At 32.4% G+C, this 20,971-nt stretch overlaps 1 protein-coding gene across 1 annotated transcript; it reads right to left on the bottom strand.

Annotated features, from left to right (window-relative positions):
- Positions 1 to 13,881: 13,881 nt before the first annotated feature.
- LOC115999873 (probable inactive receptor kinase At4g23740) lies at positions 13,882 to 16,908 on the bottom strand. Its single transcript, XM_031239813.1, has 2 exons — positions 15,431 to 16,908; positions 13,882 to 14,753 (listed from the first exon to the last, which is right to left on the bottom strand). Exons 1-2 carry the CDS (start codon positions 16,647 to 16,649, stop codon positions 14,107 to 14,109), a joined length of 1,866 nt encoding a protein of 621 aa, XP_031095673.1. The 5' UTR covers positions 16,650 to 16,908; the 3' UTR covers positions 13,882 to 14,106.
- Positions 16,909 to 20,971: the final 4,063 nt, after the last annotated feature.

The raw sequence follows: 20,971 nt of genomic DNA on the forward strand, positions 1-20,971 counted from the left end.
TGTTCTTAATAATCTTAATTAATGAGATTAATTTCATAATTAGTGTGGGAGTTAATTGGCATTAGAGTTACGGGTATGGAGCGGGTACGGTTAGATATTTTAGGAATTACCGCACCGCCGCATAATATGGGTGGGGACTCGATTTTGACCGAGGTCGTGGGACCCGCCCATTCGGGCTGACTCAGCAACGTGTGATACGAGTCACCGTTAAACTGTTAACACCTGCCTTACTAGATCTTGTTAATTATAATTTATACCTTTACCGCATTAGTTATGTACTTGTATCAGAAATTTCAGATGTATAGTAAAATAGTAATAGCATGCTTTTTAATGATTTTAAAAAAAATGAGTTGTTTTTTTTTAAAGAGTTTATAATTTTATTAAACACTAAATATTATTTAAATTTTTTAATGATTTTTGGGGAAATATTTAGTGCAAGTTGCTGCTAGCAAACCTCATTAAGCACTAATATAATTATGATTAATTTATCCAATTTAATATTTAGTTTTTAATTATTTTTAGAGTGATAAGAGAAACACACAGTTACTACCCAAGCAAAAGTGTGGTGCACTGGGTAAATTCCGCCTTATATCTTAATCAAATATTACAATGAAGTAAATCAACATATGTTGCCTTGATCAACTAAGAAGGTCAATAGGCTGCTTTCACGGAGATCGAGTCAAACTTGTAACGTTATACTTACTAAGTTAACAGTTTGATTAACTTGTTTGAAAATCTGGGATTACACTATATTTACTTTTTTTTTATAATCTAAATTTTCCAACATTATATCATAGACGTTATGAACCTGCACTCTTAGGCCTATAAAGATGTCAACACCAAATTATATCATTTTTCACACAAGAAGCTTAACTCAAACTTAAACAACCAATATTTATGGGTAAAATTGAACCCCTTCAAATCGCCTCATCAAACTCTTACCAAGTCTTGAATAGAAATTTTCATTCACATATAATAGGGAGGTGATTTAATATTTATTTACAGTACAAGAAGGTGGCATGGGCAGGCAACCTAGGATTTGCTGCCCTTTTTTTTAATTTGTATTCTGCTGCTACGGTGCATGATTTCTTTTTCTTATGTTTCATCAACTTTCAATTGTTTAATACTTCTCACCAACCCCTACATAACCCAGCCATTACTATAGACATATGCCATTCTCAGATTTTGTTCATTACATCTTCAGATAATTCATAAAAGAATAACTAATATAATTTTTTTAGAGATATACATACAATTAAAGAACTTTAGAGGTATAATCCTGAATTACATGTAAAACTCAAGAGATGAATCCAAGTGAGTTGCTCCGCCTCTTGAACTATGAGCGTATGTATTAAAATCTATATTAATCTTGCAGTAATATTATTTTTTTGTTACATATCTCATAATAATATATGAAACTAGTCCAAATGATTGAATATTGGTCAGCCTCTATTTAAGACAACTTTCTAAAATCTTCTAACCTTAATTCCAAGTCGTTTTCAAAAACCCCATTACTTGAGCTAAATAGGTCGGTGGAAATCTTAAAGAACATACAATGTATTAGTTTGTGGAGAATGGAAACATGTTTGAAGGTAAGGAAACAGCGGGAAGTAAAACATGATGGAATAACGTACGAGGAAGGGAATTAGCGGAGTAAAGTTCTGAGATTTCTAGGTTGCATGCATGGGCCGGTCCAAGGTTATTGGGTTGCTTGAGGAGCAAGAAGTCCAAGTGTTTGTGTACGACATATCAAACAAACAAGCCGCTTTGCTTGTATTTTTTTGCATTTATAATTTAATTACGCCAATTATTTCTTGGTCGGTTCACTAATAATTGCAAAATCATTAATTGCTGCCTGCTTTCTACTAAACAAATATTATATGTACAATGCATACTTACGTAGATCAGGGTAGATGTATATATTTATCGCATAGTCCTTTGAATTGTTACGTGTCTTGTATATTTGTGGAAAAATATTTAATTTTCAAGAGCGATGAAGAAATAGAAAGAAATGGACAACTCCACTCAAATTGGTAAGATTATTGGTTTATAGTAAATATAAGATTTCAAGTTCAACTCTCAGTGAGAGTATTAGGTTTGGGCAATGTATGATTACACAAATTATATTAAACACTAAGCTTTGTATGTTGAACCAGTCAATCCAAATTGGTAGGATTATTATTGATTTAGTAACCATAAAATTTCAAATTCAGTCACACTAAAAATGTTGGATTGGGCAAGGTATAATTACACAAATTAAATACTCAGCTTGGTATGTTGAATCAGACAAAAGTAATCAAGACATCTAACAAAATGAGATAAACCCAAATCAACTGAGTCACAACGGATAGACAAGCAACAACTAGCTAGTAGTAAACATGCATAGTAATTAGTAACTAGCTAGCTAACTATGACTATAATCTAAATATAATTTTAACAATATCTTGGCTATATATTTATTAATAAAATGTTACAGAATCAACAAGTACAGTTGGCACACTACGGGGGCACGAGGGTAGATTTATTTACATATAATATTATTAATTTAATTTAGTGGCATTCAATTTCCACTTGCTAGCTTATTAAATTACACTCCTAACCCAAAAAAAAAAAATCAGTCTCAACCTATGTAAGTAAGCTTTTGAACCGTTCGATAACAACAATTGCCTTAGCTTTTAACACGTATAGATAAGCCACCCACCATATCAGAACTAGAATTCAGGTTATTTTCATCCTTTGAATTTTCTTACTTGTATTTTCGTAAACTGTTACAAGAGGTATAATATGATGTAAACACGTATTTAAAAATAGGATAATTACAATGAACTATGTGCATGCTCATGGTTAAGAAGTATGTCAATCAGGCATACCAACCAAGTGAGGTAAGTCATACAAGTCATCCTTGTGAAGTATATATGTCCTGTATATCTAAATCTTTTCTAATGATTAATTCAAGAGTGTAAACGAACCGAGTCGAGTTCGAGCTCGATAAGAATGGATGTGCTTGAGCTCAAGCTCGGTTCGAATTTAAACTTTAAGTATGTATGTATGTATGTGTGTGTGTATATATATATATATATATATATATATATATATATATATATATATTTATTTATTTATTTATTTATTTATTTATGGCTCACGAGCGGTTGGACGAGTCACGTGTCTAAAATATTAGAGCTCGAGCTCAGTCCGATTACATAATGAGTTGGTTCGACACAAGTGCAATATCAATTCGACACAACTACTGTATCAGTTCAACACAACTGTACTTCCAGACGGATGAAAAGACTTCTGTTTCGCGCAACTGCAATTTCCTTTCAATACAACTGCAGTATCAGCTCAATATAACTGCAGTATCAGTCATTGTGGACCATGGTCCACGGTATAATAACTGTATATCTATCAATCAAATACCATATATTAGATGTAAATATTTGATACAAATAACGTTGTCCGTAATCTAATTAGGCAAGCCTGACAGGTAAACTTAAAATCAAGAGATTGACTTGATAACCTTCATTACTCTTTTAAAGCCTACCCAATGATTTGCCGATTTGTCTTTTAATTATATTTGGATTATACATCATCACTTTGTGCCTAGACGTTAATCTTTGTTTTCTTCTTATTATTTAGCCGTAAGGCAAGTTGCTTTAATCGGGTTCTCAGCCCCAAGAGTGTTTTAAGTATTAAAGATTAAGGAATAATTTTGATTAACTAATGTTAATTGAGGTTGAAGATCTTACCGGGTTAGATTTGTTCACAAACAAAAGACATAAAAGGTTGTCATTAAGCACTAAGAATGAATGCATAATGCTAATACTTCGGCGGCACAAATGGTATTATCTAGAAAAGACTGCACATATATTTTTAATTAATTTTTTTTCTTTATTCTTATTTAGTTGTGTTAGTCAAAGTATTTATGTATGGTATTTCAATCAAAATTCACTCCATAAAGAACCATCCAAAATAGTAGTGAACTCCTTATAAGGTTGTTATTTTAATATTTTAAAAAAATAGTTTAATTTTACTCAAGAATATTTTGTTGAGATCCCACTCTAAAGTGAAAGAAAATTAGAATAAGCCATGAAATTAATGTTTGAATATTCTTGCCCCAAAGTTGATTGAGCATGGTTTTCGTACCTAAATATTATGAGTTTGATTATATTCTTACCAACATCTTCTTAGTCAAGGTTGTCGTACAAGATTTTCCTAGTGTGATTTACCTCTCATGTATTGTTTATAGGCTATTATAAAGGAACATGATTTACCCATTAATGGTTGTGGGTTACGCTCGTCACCCAAAAAAAGAGGATTAGAATAAGACTTGCCAACACCTTATCAGTTGAGTCCACGAACAAAGCTAAGCATCTTAACAATTTATCTCTCATGTGTAATTTGTAATATAAGGGATATTTACTCAATGTATGTACAGCCTCAAATAATGATGTCAGATATTCCTCACCATCCAAGAAGATTTGAATATGACTATACATGAGTTTTATAGATTAAAATTTTAAATTAAGACAAAAGAAGCGCCAATTAGCTAATTAATTATTAGGTGTGGCATTTTCTTCTTGGTACACAGCTAACACCTCAACGTGCATGAAAACCATGATAAGGACAAGAAACACAAGTACACTAGATTCGACAAATACCCTTTTTTTGATGTTTTTGTTTTGATCCTAATTTCTATGTTTCTTTTTTGTGTAATATATGCAACGTTGTGGAGGGTTTAACGTTTAAGCAGAACGATGATGGGCTACAAGTCAAATCAAGCATCAGCCCCAAGATCTACTTCGAGCCTCAAAACACTCCGTCTTAAGAATTTGTTTGTTATTATTGGAGACATCAAATTGGAATTTTCCACTACTTAAGTCAAATGTGCATTAAGTCCTAGATATATGACCTTGGTTACAGTAATGTCTTCTTCCTACACAATTATGAACCCATGCCATCATCTAATTCTAATACAAATAGGACATAGATTTTTAGTAAGGTAAGGGATTGGGTAGTGATCGAATTATTTTTTTTGGGTGATAAAAAATATTCGTCACTACTTAAAGATATGCATTAGGTAAATTGTATTTATGTATAATAATCTATAAATTACACGTGAGAGATAAATTGCAATTGGAAGACCATGTGCAACAAGTTCGACCAAGAGAGTATTGGCAATAATAAAACTCGTGACATTCAGATACAAGAATCATGCTTTATTCACTTAACCACCCATTTTAGGGCAATGGTTGAGCATGATTCTCTTAATTAGAGTCACAAGCTAAGTCCAATTCTCATATCTATATGGTGCACAAGGTCTTAGGTGGATATCATAAGTTTTGGTGGATTAAAGCTACTTTTAGGAGAATGGTTGGACCTAATAGATGGGGAATACGTACTACACGCTGTACAAAAGCTGACTTGAATAAGTCATACCCGACCATTCCGCTCACTTTGGTCGAAACTAGAGATCGATTTCGTGATTGTGTTGAGTTCGCTCTTCCCAACTCCACATGGCTTGACCAACCCAAAGAAGCACGACGAGTGTCACACGTCCAAATCAGAGGTCTAATAAGTGAGATCATGAATATATCCATGCACCTGGAGCCACTGATCTGAGTGTCCAATTTAAAAGCGATACATGTATAATATGTGGGAAAATCGGCATATGTCCTTTTAATTTCAACCTTTATAAATACCCGAAGCATATCATCATAAAAGAGGGGGAGAACAAGACACTCACGTACATTGCGCGTGATTACCAACCATAAAACTCATAATTTACACCATCATTAATAATCAAAATACCTATTTGTTAATGTTGTGATTAGACACAAGTACATTTATAATTTTTAAAATTGTGTTATTTGAATATTCATCCCTTTTTAAAATTTATTTTTACATAGAATTTCCACGTACTTAATTTCATTAAACATTCTTTGTTAATTGATTTAACCACGGAGGGTAAAGTCACACGGTTATTCGTCACTGAATTCCAATGCTATGGCCTATGTGTAATTGAAATTTCACTTTTATTACTCCGTACGCTGCTTTTCCTAGGTGCGTGCATCCAACACTTGTACATAATTAATTAATTAAGTGTATGGGATAAATAAAATGAAAATACGGAATTGTATTAATGGGTTTTGCAATAGCAAAACAAAGAATGTGATTTTGTACTTGAATTGGTACAGTACTAGTCAAGTCGGCAATTAATAAACCCGTTTGTTTTAGGTGAAAACAACCGGACCATGCGGGCCATGTTTCAAATTCGATGACATTAATGCGCTCTACATCGGTTCGGGCTTCGGGTCCCCAGCTCAACACTCACTACCCCTAAGTAAAGGCAGTCGTTATACCGTGTACAATGATCCACAATGCATTGTGAACCATGATCATGATTATATTGATATTGTAACTGTGTTGAACTGATACTGCAGCTGTGTTGAAAGGGAACTGTAGTTGCGCAGAACAGATGTCGTTTCATCTGTCTTAAACTACAGTTGTGTTGAACTGATACTGCAGTACGTTGTGTTGACGGATAAAACGACCTTTGTTTCGCACAACTGCAGTATCAGTTCAACACAACTACAGTATCTGTTTAACATAATTGCAGTATCAGTCATGACCATGATCCACAATGCATTGTGGATCATGGTCCACAGTATAATTTGCGAAGTAAAGGTATGTTTAAATTTTATTTCTTGCCAAAGATCTTGTGGTCAAGTGGCATCTGGTGTTCCGATTAACACTCCCACATGGATGATGGGAGTGTGTAGTAGCAATACTACATTCTAACAAAGTCAGTAGTATTCAAAAAAAGACATTTTGTCATACGTCTTATTTGAATTGTTCATTTCATATTACAGACTTTGCTGTGTCATACACATGTCATATATCATTTTTAAAAAATGCTATTAATGATAATTGAACTTTGATTGTTTGAATAATAATTTAAAATTTTAACCATCGATATATACTAATTTGTTAAGGTCGGTGATGAAGTGTTAACATGACAAAAACATAATTTTTTTAACAAAAAACCAACCACTTTATTAATCCACCAAAATCAATACAAAGAAAGAGACTGGATCAAATTAAATATCAATAAAACGCGGTCAAACCCGCAATATAACCATCAAAAGCGATACCTAAACTCGCAGTGACCACATTTTGGTAAATAAGATTTAAAAACACCTTAATTTAGGAAGAAATTCTTTATAATACAATGGCATGATGCTAATGTGGTTTTATCCTGTGTAGCTTTGTATTTGGGAAGGGATCAAGTTTTCATTAAAATCATTTGCTATATAACATGTCAGTATATTAATTTTAAAAAAAATTATTGTTATATCATATAGTAAAACCTTTTGGTAAATAATTGTGTTGAGAAACCACAATGACGTGCACGTAGAGAGTAGAAGACAAAACCACCTTTTCCTTTATTCAACTTTCATCCCCGCGTATCTTGATATTCTAAAAAACGGACCACTTTTTTTCTTTATTCTTTTTCGTTTTACTCCTTTTGTGGTTAAACCACACTTTTCCTTTCACTTTATTGGACCATGTCTTGACCACTTTTTAACCATTTCTTAATTAAAGATTTTGGAGTGTTCATCGCTTTGATTCTTTTAATGAAATTTGTGTGATTTGTACTCATGTTTTTACATATATTTATAATGAAATGTTCTTTGTCTTATGAAAATGGATTGAGTTTAGATAGGGGACATTAAGATACTAATACACGTTTGGAAGGAATGTATGGTCTATATAACTAGGATTTGGTGTTTTAATTCTATATAATTTCCTTCTTGTATAGTTGTGTATGTGTGTATATGCATATATAAAGTAAATAGAATATCACATGTGTTGTAGGGTTGACTATAAACTTTTTAGTGCATCCATTCATTTTGTTAACTTCAAATTTTATTTTTATTTTTGTCCATATAACCCTTCACTTAACATTTTGATTCAACGTTATCTTCGATTCTAAATTAATACTCCGTATCATTCTATTCTTATATAGGTATGTGAACAGAATTTTTTATGCACATTTAAAATAGTATTTTTAACAATATGCATTACATGTTTCAAGTAGACCCCATCCAAAACATTTAACGTAAAACCCACTACAAAATTAAACCTATATAGAAAAGTTTAACAATATATATATGTTTAAGGTGGGACTCAAATATATGAGTTTTTATTCAAATGTTAAATCCGAATGCTAATTTAGCCTCATTACTAATCAATATAGACCTAAACAACTTGAAATGAATAGTTTCGCAAATTATACCATGAATCAGGGTTGACTTTGCATTGGTGACACAAGCTTAAAATGATACTCAAATTATGTACTTGCAGTTAACATATTATATATCTATAAATAAACTAACGGTACATAATATGCTTATTGTAATAGGTACACAATTTATTAACTGAATATACATAATATATTAATTATAATAAGTACATAATTTATTAACTACATGTATATAACATATTACTTGTGATAAGTACATAATTTATTAACTAAAGATATATAATATATTAATAGCATGTGCATCATTAATACACGTTACACCAATATAACAATTGGAACAGTTCAAAGTGGGCTATGAAGGGAGACCACTTTTGTTTTGCTTTGTAATTAGTAGTTTAATTGTATCATTATTCCCCTTTCATTTGTTTTGAGCCTTTTTAGCACCTAATGTGGGTACCCATGCTATAACAAGCAAAATGATTATGGAACCACTTGAGAATATAAACACTGAAGTTGTTAGCTATTGATTCGATCATTATTAGGTTTAAAATGGAAATGTGTTGGAGATTTCCCAAAAAGAAAAAAAAAAATCCAACTCATAAAAATAGAAAAATTCACATGCATGTGGCAACTCGACATTCGCGAGTGCCCATTATATTTCATCATGGTTATAAGGTTATTAGTTATTACTATGACTGATAAACCCTAAGTCACCCTTTTGCACGTAGAGACTAGATCTCAAGTACATAATTAATTTAAATTAAACCTATATTAGTTCTAATAAAACCACCATAATGCTTAGCAACCAACAATTCTGATAAAATTTCTCATGTCACAAATTCATTCAATCTTTATCAACACATTTTTAGTCCAGTCTATCACACAAGATCTTTTTAGTGTGATATATACTTTTATATGCGTGATTTGAGCACCATTAGTCTATTACATAGGTGATGAGTTTCCTATCGATAAGTGAACTGCTAATTAATGTAACTGTAAAGTCAGAAGTTGGACTATTGTAAATGTATGTCGTGCATGTTAAAGAGTTTTAGGCTAAGTAAAAATAAAATAAAATTTAATGTAAGAGTTAATGTCATATGGGGTTCTCCGAGTACAGTGATTTTGTCACGTTTAGTCCTAAACTTTCAAATTGACCATCTGTGGTTCTTCAACTTTCAAATTGTTACCATTCGTGGTCCAAGTTAATCACTCATGATCCTTCAACTTTTAAAATTTAACAAGCCGTAGTCCTCTTAAAAGGACCATAGTTCGTTGGTTAAAATTTGATACTTGAAGGACCATACATAAATGGTTAAAAAATATCATCCTCAATTTGAAAGTTTAGGACTAAACGCGACAAAACTACTATACTAAATTGTATTAACTCTTTAATGTAATATGTAATTATAAGATATTACAAGATCACAATATTAAAAGAAAAATAAAGAACAAGAAAGAAAAAACTAGTAAGATATTACAAGATCACAATAAAAAAAAATAAAAAAAAAATAAAAAACAAAAACTAGATGCTTTGCAGATCTTTTATAGTATAATTGTGTTAGACCTACGTGCTATATACTATATAGTGTATACCACTCGTGTACACGACCCCTTCGCATGGGCTAAAAGACATTTTTTCTTAGTAGGGTTTGCACATGCGAAAGAGAATTCCAATATTACAAAACAAATGTTTATTAAATATATATTTACTAATTCCATACAAATATACAAACAACAAAAGACATGGGTCACAGAGTCCCATAATTTTTTTTGGAAAAAATAAAATAAAAAATAAAAATGACAGTAATTAAAAGAAGATACTAGTACTAGGCTTTCTTTGCCTTAACCTCTTGTCTTTAATTCTTTTTATTGTTATGGGGACACTAAACACATTAAATGCAAAGTTTAAAAAACAGACAAATCAGAGTTGCAAGGTGTTGTCGTTCTTGACTCCGTTTTTAGCGGTTTGAATTGCAGATTAAGTCAGGCTAATCTGACGCTCATGTTTTCATGGACTGTACAATGTATCAACAAGCTAAGCTAAGATTCCTCTTATATATAGTGCTGTGTAGAGAGAGGACCATAAGTCTAAATTATTGGTTCACATTAATTTATATATGCCTGAATTTGTAACACATGGTAGCTATGTATATATGCAAATACTATAAGATCCGGTCGGTGTTACATCCGTAGTTTCAATATTAGGTAGGTTAGTGTGGGTAGGTTGTTAGTTTTATTTTATTATATATATATATATATATATATATACAAGTCCTCTCGTATATACATATACAAGTCTTCTCGTATGAATGTGTGATCATGCACTATTATGTATGCATAAATACACCACAACGTGTTCATAAATACACAAATGCAGCCCACCCTAACATAAATGCACTACACTTTGGTGCATTTATGAACACGTTGTGGTACGTTTATGCTTATCTAATGGTGCATGACCGCATGGGAAAGCCTGGCTGCACAAGAATATATATATATATATATATATATATATATATATATATATATATATATGTTTTTTTTTTAAACTTATGTGATCCTAGTTTCACCGAACTAATCCTAAGCCCACAAGATAGAGCCACTGCAGAGGTAAATCACGAGTTACTCAATCAGTCCACCTGTCAGATCCTTATCTTCACGTGCGCACAAGAGATTGAATCCAAACTTTCTAGCATCTTTGAGTTTTTTTTTTTTTCATACATGTTTCCAGTGAGATTCGAATCTCTTATTGTTGCCTCCTGTCATGACTTTTAAGTCACTTATGTAATCATTTTAGATGTATTACTCAATTAACTTCAAATTATAATACTCAAAAAAAAAAAAAAACTTCAATTTATAATACTATCAAACTAGAACTACAGATTTTGCATGATCCTCTAAAAGAGTTACAATCATTTATAACAGTTGATTCAGTAGAAATAGTCCGATCAAGATTTTTATAAGAGTTCTGTTATTGTGGTGCATTCTATTTTCTTCTCCTTAGAGTATTAATTAAGGATATCACTTCATTTTTTTAAGAAAAAAAATATTATGATTGGATGCTTTGTAAATTAAGTAATTTCATACCATTTTTGCATACTCAAAATAAAAATAATAAAAAATAAACTTATAATAACAACCGTAAAGGATATCTTTAAATATTTCTTGAAAGGATATGTTTATCTTGTTAGCAAAAGTCTATTATGCAATACATTAAACAAAAAATAAAGAGAGCAAAATTTGAGAAATGGTGTAGGTGTGTGTAGTACGTAGTAGGAACTGAAGCTCATATTTATGGAAGAGAGCAGAGCAGACCTATTTGTTACCCTAACCTACTATACATGCCCCTCTCACTCTTAGCCTTTGCAGTTTTCTGCAGCTATACTCCTTTTATTTTGTGCCAAAATTAAATGCATGCCCTCTTCTTTATTACCCTTTTTATTTTTTATATAATCGAATTATACTGTATGTATTCTCGTTTCACTCTTTACTTTTTGATATATTGATTAATTCATTGATTGTAAATGTAATTCACGTTTTTTTTTTCATTTTATCGAATTAATACAGATTACGTGACGAGAATATATATTTTTTAGACTACGACTATTACAAGTATTGTGAGCATAAATGGAGTAAGAGGTACAATGAGCTGTTGGTTTTTGGGTGTATTTAAGAAGAGCCACAATTTTTGTTGGCAGTTTTGATGATATCATGATGCTATTATGTCTGAGGTCTAAACTATGTAGTACAAAAGAATTGTTCCTGCCTGCCTGCCTGTTCCCTTAATATTAGCTCACTCTGGTAGGCATATAATTATGGAAAATAAATTATAATTATTAAAAATTAATGTACTTCTAATTCTAGTACATAATAGTAAATAAATTGTTTTTATAATTTTACCTAACACAAAAATGTGAATTTTAGTCAAATTAGTGACATTGATATTCTTGCAACTTGGAAGTGGTAGTCTTGGTAGACTGCCCTTTTGGGGTTCTATGTACTTATCATATTCATTCTCAAAAAAAATGTAATCATATTCAAGTGGAATTTAATTGGGCTGAAAGAAGTTGGGCTTATATTTGGGCTTACATAATCCCATGTTTCCAGCAATCAAGCCGGCAAATTATACCATGGACCATGTAAACAACATTCATATCCTCTAAACACATTTTGTACCTGCAGTTGACCGTTTCTGTACCTATAATTTTCATATTATGTGTCATCGATTATCAAGTTATTTGTTGTTAACTATAGGTACAGAATATGTTAACTGAAGGTACAAATTTTTTGTATTAGGACTCACAATGCAATATGAACCATGGTCCATAGTATATCAATTGACTACAGCAATTTATATCATGGATCATGTTCGACATAGCGTTATGGATCTTGAAATAAAACGACAAGATACAAAATTCATACTCGTAAGGTATGAAATTTAATAACACAAGATACAAAAATCACAAGACATGACACATACAATTGTTATATATTTACTTATTTTCAAATTTGATTTAGGTACATAATTTGTGTTCATAGGCACAGAATTTTACAACACAAGATACAAAAATTTATAACATAAGATGCAATTACTAATTTGTTTTATGTACAAAATTCATATTCTTAAAATACAAAATTTAATAATACAAAACACAAAAACTCACAACATAAAATACATTCAGATTCACAATATGCACTAGGAAAGATTGGACAACTCCACGCATTGAGAAATAGTGACATTTAAATATTTAATGCCATCAAACTTGGGTTTTTGGGTATGGGCCACTTCGCTTGGACTTGGTACATTTTCTTGGATTGGGTTAATTGGACTATCTACATTCCTAATATTTCATCTATGCTGTTTTGTAACGTTTTCAATCATGACTGTGTCGACCATAAATAAAAAAATACATTATTTGTGTACATAAAATATAATTTAAAAGTATATTATTTGAGTACTGAAGATATATTATTTTGTACGCAATTAAATAATGTATATTCAATATATAAATAATGTATTTTTAATATAAATAGTACATTGTATTCAGAGAAAGTACATTATTTGAGTACGAAAAATATATTATTTTATATAATGTATATTCAATACACAAATAATATACTTTTAGTATATTAAAAATGTGATTCATATAAAAATTTGTCGTTTTGTAAATAATAGACTTGACTTTGAATCTTATAGACATTACTATACGAAGAAAAATGAAAACAAAAAGAAAGTTCTACAATTTCTATCTCTAAGTACTTAGTCACCTTTTTTCTCCAAAAAAAAAAAAAGAAGAAATACTTAGTCACCTACTCACCTTTGTATCTATAGTTTTTAATTGCCTGCCTCCAATGGATCCATAAGACCATAACATATATTGTTTGCCTATAAGGTTAATGCTTTTGTGGGTTTTGTGCGAGCTTATAGAGTTCAAGATATAATATGATAAAATTGTTAAAGATTAAAGGTATGAGCTTATAGAGTCTAACATATAATATGATAAAATTGTTAAAGATTAAAAGTAAAATAACATAGCACAATTGCAGACTGTACTTACAAAAGTCAACACCCAAAAACCAAATCCATTAGTAGGACCCAAAAATGCAATTTCCCAAAAAAAAAAAAGAAAAAAGTGAAGATGCATAACATAGCTTAACAAGTCCATCTCTGCAATTACTGTACTGTGATCATCAGATTATTACAAAGAACAATCCTGGGACTCCACTGAGATAGTGAATATACATTTAAACACCGCTGGGAATCAGATTAAAAAAAGCTAGATGGCAACAATGTGGGACATGAATCAGTTCTTCTTCAACTTCTTCATTCAATTCTGCAGATTCTAAGAGCATTCCGCTTCAATCAAGGATGGCGACAGCCTCGACGCCCCATTTTCAGACGATTTCCGGTTCTCCAAATGATCATTCCTCCGAACCCCTTCGATCATTTTAACAACTTCTGGCATTTTCGGTCTCTGATCCGGCATCCTGACCACACACGACAGAGCAATCTGCAACATCTCCACCATTTCCTCCTCGATGTCGGGGATCTTCAGCAGCTTCACATCAAACACTTCGGCGGTCCACTCCTCCCGGACCACCGAGTGCACCCACCGCACCAGGTGGATGATCTCGTCCCCGCTCGTGGTGTGGACGGGGGATTTCCCGGTCAGGAGCTCGAGTAACAGCACGCCAAAGCTGTAGACGTCGGAAGGGTGTGCTGCTTTCCGGGTGTCCACCACTTCCGGGGCTCGGTACCCAGCTGCACGAGCTACTGGTGGGGCCAACGAGCTCATTATTGCTGACAGACCCACATCAGATATGCACCCGTATTGCTTCGAGTTCAGAAAGATGTTCGAGGACTTTATGTTCCCGTGAACTAGCTTCCCACCCGTCTCACCATGGACTCGGGCTATACCCCTCGCTGCACCAATAGCTATTCTTAGCCGTGTTTCCCAATCCAAAGGCGCCCTATTTTCCCCCGTTTTCCCTGCACAGTTAAGGGGGTAAAGGGGTTTGGCTGTTAAATCTTAGATACTTTTAGTCCCTCCGAGTTTACAATTAGATGATTAACCTTTTTTCTTCCTGGCAATCATTAAAAAGCCTACTCGAGAACACAGCTGCTAAAAATATTAAAAAAGGAACACGGGAAATTATTGGTTGGTTTTTCAGTTTTTGCAGTTCATGGAACCTAAATTAATCAAATGGATGGAATAGCATAAAGGCAAGGAATGAGAGGAAGGTGACAATAAATTAGGTGATGGAATGTAGAGACAAACATAAACCTATTTATCTTCACAGGAAATTTCTGGCTGTCCCAACATATATGCTGAACCACATGTTTGAACAACCCAATTCATTATTTACATTCTACTTTCTAGGACCAAATACCTACCCAAAACTGGAAAAGGACCTCTCATCTCACTTGTAGCAGAGCAATGGTGCTTATGACAAAAGGCATATATGTCCAATTGGTTAGGTCTTCCCTTTAAAATTGCCACGTTTTAGTACAGCGACTGATAGATTTCTTCTTCCTCTAAATCCAATTTCATATTCCCAAGTCTACAGGCATTAACAGATAAACATAACATAGTATACACCGACCGATTTCATATTTGAATGTGTGAAATTAATTAAAATTACAGAGGTGGAGTAAAGCAAGCATACCATGGAGCATTTCAGCGACGCTTCCCTGGGTGAAGTAGTCAGAAACGATGAGCTTCTCGTCTTTGGAATAGTAATATGCTCTAAGCTCAACCACGTTTTCGTGTTTTATGTTCCCCACGAGCTCCATCTGCTGCTCGAATTCCTTCTTCCCGACGCCCACTTCCTTCAACCTCTTCACCACCACCGTGATTGCGTCCTCCAGTATCGCCTTATAAGTCATCCCAAACGTTCCCTTCCCGAGCACCTCAGCAGAGGCTCTCAACAGGTCCTCCAAATCAAACACGTAATTACTACCCTCGAAGAAAACCAACCTATTGTTGGCATCTTGGCTCCTCGAAACCGCCTTCTCGGGCGACATATCCCCCTTCTCCAACTTCCCCAAGAACGCCTCCTCGTGCTGTCTTCTAAGACAACAAACGAGCAACAGAAAACCGAATCCTAGCGCCCCAACCACACTCACACCAACCACAATCCCAAGCAACACCTTCTCACTCAATTTCCCAGGATTCTTGGATTTGGGAATTGGGTGTTGGGGCAGAGAAACAGGGGAACTTGAAACAACATAAGACACATTGTTTCCCACAAAAACACTCCCGGGAAACCGTTGGAGTGAGTTGGGCACAGTACCAGTAAGATTATTGTAAGACAAATTGAGAAACTGCAAACTAGGTAAATTCAAGTCAGGGATTTGTCCAGAGATTGAGTTATTAGCAAGATTAAGAGAGGTGAGCTTGCTCAACCCAGAAACTGAAAAGGGAATGCTACCATTGAACCTATTGTTAGACAAATTAACACTGGTGAGATTCTTCCAAACCGAGAAATCCAAAGGCAAAGGGCCAGAGAAATTGTTGAACTGCAAGTAAAGATAAGACAAGTTCTTCAAGTTAACAAAATCTAGAGGGAAGTTCCCAGAAATACCATTGGATCTGAGGCTCAAGATCTGCAATGCTGACAAACGGCCGATAGTATTGGCAGGAATTGGGCCGTGAAATCCCACCCCGGGCAGCCTCAATGCCACCACTCTAGACCCATCTTCACTGCACCCCACTCCAGTCCAGTTCATGCAAACTGAGACCTCCTCATTCCAGTTCAGAGATCTTAAATGCCGAAGATTGTTCACAAAGTCCAGCAACGCTTGCTTGTCACTCTCAACAAGGCTGAAACCGCCTCGCGCCGCCACAAGCAACACCGCCACAAACAAAACGCTTAGACCCTTCATTTCAAGATTCTTTCTTTAAGCTCCACAAGACATGCCTTTTAGCTTCGGGAGCTACAGAGGAGTAAAAGAAGCAAATTCCAAGAATGGTGTGTTCTGTTCTGGGAAAGAAGAGAGTGTGGTGGTTCTTAAAAAATAAAAATGGGGTTTAAAGTTTGAAGAAATATAATGGAGGTCAGCAGCAGCAGAAGAAGAAGGTTTGAAAGAAGAAGAGAGGCGAGGGGATTTGGGTCAAAAGTGAATTTTTTTGTTTAATTTAAAGGAGGCGACTTTGGGTCAGAACCCCGAAGAAGCTTTTCTTTTTGTTGTTTGCTCTTTCTTGTTTTTTCACTTTTCATACCATCCCCAAGTCCAAGAAGCTGCATCAGAATGTGAGCAAAACAGCAACATTTTTACTGTAAACACCAATACATCAAAATTACTCCCTCTTCTTCCTAGACATGTGTGCCTGTTTTCTTGGATGATTGCAGTAAAAATTATTCTGTATGTAGGGTAATATTGTCTATATTTTTTTTTTTCTGTTGGCAAAGGTATCCCTTTCAATCCATAGTCAGAAGACTAATCCTTATGCTTATCACCACACCAACCATGTTGGTTATGAATTATGGTCTATATTGCAAGGTAAACCAAAGAGATAAATGTTCATTTTTAATATATTGAATGTTTATTTTTTAGTAGTATATTTAAAAAGAAACTTCAGTACACAAAAATGAACATCGACAGGGTTAGGATGAGGGAATTAATGGGAAAAAGAAAAAGAATTGTATTTCGATGAAAAAGAATAAGGTGGGAATAAATTAAGAATTCAAATTACATTGTTTGATATGGGAGAATAAAATTATTACGAAGGGGAAGGGAAGAAATTATATAAAAACTAAAATGCCCATATGTACAAATAAAAATAATAACTACTAAGGGTAAAAAAAGTCTTTTTCTTATCTTTTTCCTTTCCATGCTTCATTGAATTGAAATTCATAGGGGGGAGGTATGAATTCCAATACAACAAAAGAGGGAATTGCAATTCCTGAGAGTTGCAATTCCCTCTAACCAAACAATGTAATTAGCAAGGCAAAGAATTGCATTGTAAAAGAATTGCAATTACAGTGTACCAAACACTCCCTTAATATACTATTTCCTCTGTCCCATTTTATGTGTCTGGTTCGGTTAACGGGGCTTGACTAAAGTTAGTTTTAATCTAATTTTTCATATTATTAAGTTTAGTATTAATATACAAAATCTATATATTTAAAAACTACACTAAAAGTATTATTATTGAGAATACACTAAAAGTATTATTAAAAAATAAGTAAAAAATACTAAAGAAAATAAACGAATAAATAGTTGGTTTGACTAATGAATAGTAAGTATGACAGGTAAAATGAGAGATATCATAATAATGAAGATTATATCAATGTTTCATTTTGTAAAATAGACAATAATCCATGGTATAACGATAGGCCAAGAACTAATTGAGTTATCTCTGTGAATTCATTTTATTTTTTAATCTAACAAGGTATAATTAAACTTTCTGAAATATAAACTTTTTCTTTTTTAATGTAATATCATAATTGTATACATAAAGAGGAGAAGATTGCTGAAAGGGATGATGCCGACATGGATATGAGTAAAAAAGATACGGAGTACTACATTAAAAGACAGGACAGATTTAGAGGAGAAAACAACGGTAATTAAAAAGTTTTAAAAAAAAATTAAAAGAAAAAGTCAAAAAGAAAAGGGTAAAAGTTATAATTAGATAAAGAAACACGAGTGAACAAAGGTATAATTGAACTTCTTTTAGTCATCATAGTTTACATTAATAGTGGTAATGATGAGTTGACTTGGCAGCTGCCATAGTCATCGCATAATCATAGTTTTTACTCGAAGACAAAATGGACCAATAATTTACTGCTCACAATCGAATTCGAGGAAAATTTAATAATGGCGACCGTAAACTAATAGGTGGTTAGAAATAGAAAATAATGCAGGTTTGAAAAAGAGTGGTTAAAAGGGTAAACCATTATTATTATATTTGAAGATAATGAGTTTGATTCTTGTTAATTTTTTTTTTCATAAATTCGTTACGCAGGGTCTTCGTAATATAATTTACCTTTCTTGTACGATTTGCAGGCTATTACACTAGGGTGATGTTTACCTAATATCACATACTTTCAGATAATAGCTATTAGTTTCTTTCATCACGCAAAAATAAAAAGTTAATTTAAGTCTTGATCTTTTGATCAATATATTTTAGGTATCACACTATTAAAATGTGTCATTTTTAGCCTTTCTATTATGACTAACAGCCATATATTGACTAAATTTGAAATTAACTCATTTTGCATACATCGTGAAGCTAATACATGTGTTAACCAATTGGCAAACTTCCACACAAACTTCATAATTATTAAGCAAAATGGGATTAAATGTATGGTAAAAACATTATCAAGAATGCACTTATCAGAAAAGAATTGAGAATGAATTTGATTTAAATTTTATGGAAAACAAATTACTTAGAATATAGATTATATTGTTTAGTTGGTGAAAAATAAATTGTTGGGAATAGTTAGAGAATCGATAAATTGGTGAGGAAAGTGTAAGCTTTTACATTAAAAAAAAAAAAAAAAAGAGTTCAAATAAACCATCAATTGCACTTCTTATAGGTTAAAATCCAGTTGTTTTTAATATTTGCTAATATGACACCTTGAAATTTTTTTAGCTAATATTGTTCTAATGTGGACATACTTGAATTTCTCCATCCTCACATGACTCTTCAATTTTTCTAACAACTTGTCTTAAAATTTCCGACGAGCCATGATTACGATAGAAAATGAGTCCATGGCTATGGATGAGGACGTTGTTGTAGAGAATGAGAACATTTTGTCTTCATCTTAAATGAAGATGGAAAGCCCTTGTCCATTGTTGTACATGATCCTCAATTCCTTGTCCTCTCATAGCTATGAAGGATGTTTGTTCTCATAGCTATGAAGGATGACCATCATTTTATTTTTATTTTTGCAAATGTCAAAAAAAAAAAAAACATACACACAACATGTCAGTGAAAAATGGCATATCATCAGATAACTTATTACTAATAATTACAAATAAATAAGTGCAAATTGCACTTATTTTCTTCTTTAAGTTTAAGGTTAATTTGAAATTTGTATGCGTTTAAAAGTACAATTGTTCTAAATAATTAAATGTTTATTTAATTATATATATATATAATTTCAATTCGTAAAATAATAATTGCATAAACAAGCAATTTATTTATACCAACCAACTTCATATAATAATAATAATAGGAGGATATATACTTCTGAAATAGAGTTTAGCCCGTTAGTATGATTTTATCTCATTGTTATTTATTTATTACGGAGTATTATTATTTTTAAAGGATAGGATACCTCTTAGCACAATTATTGGTAATTAAACTTTGCAAAGCCTAATTATGGTGCTTTCGTAGGATCAGCATGTGAAATCACAAATCATTTGCGGTTCAATCATTGAAACTTTACATCTAAACCACTTATTTTAGACGTATGATTGTGTATATTTTTATAAGCTGCAAATGATCTATTTTGGCCATGTTTGATAAATGGTTGTTAGCTGATTGGTTAGTTGTTTGGGTAATTGGGTTAGAAGGTATAATTAGTTAATAATATTAGCTGATTGTAAAAAGTTGTTTGATAGATTAGCTGTTAGCTAATAGCTGTTTGATATAATTTCTTTTCTCAAAAAGCTAATTTATCAAACAGCTAATTGAAAAGACTGCTTTGAGTAGCCTTTTGAATTTTAATATTTTAGAGTAACAAAAAGTTTATTAACCAAACAACTAATAGTGGTCAAATAAGCCAAAATTGGCTGATAGGCCGGTTATTTACCAAACAGGCCCTTTATCTACTGACAAGTTTGAATGTCTTGAGACTAGAGCTTCAATCTCCCCCAACAATTATACTATATTGTCACATTCTTAATATTTTAGTGAAAAAATTTAATTTTAGGTTTTAGTTACACAATTTACTCATCAATTAACTATCAATTTAACTGCATTCCATCTTTAAACTTTCATAAATTGACCAAGTTCGGTTTCAAAAAATAGATTGAATTTGGTCATATATATATATATATATATATATATATATATATATATATATATATATATATATAAACTAAACGTGACTAAACTGGTGGTACGTAATTCATGTTTAAATGTGAAAATGTTATTGGCAATGCAAAGGTTGTTCATTAAAATTTGAAAGATTTTTTTTTTCCTTAATTTCTTCCCACATCAAAAAAAAAAAAAATCTGTATATAAATGTAGTTCC

This window comes from Ipomoea triloba, chromosome 12, assembly GCF_003576645.1.
Source record: "Ipomoea triloba cultivar NCNSP0323 chromosome 12, ASM357664v1".
NCBI lineage: Eukaryota > Viridiplantae > Streptophyta > Magnoliopsida > Solanales > Convolvulaceae > Ipomoea > Ipomoea triloba.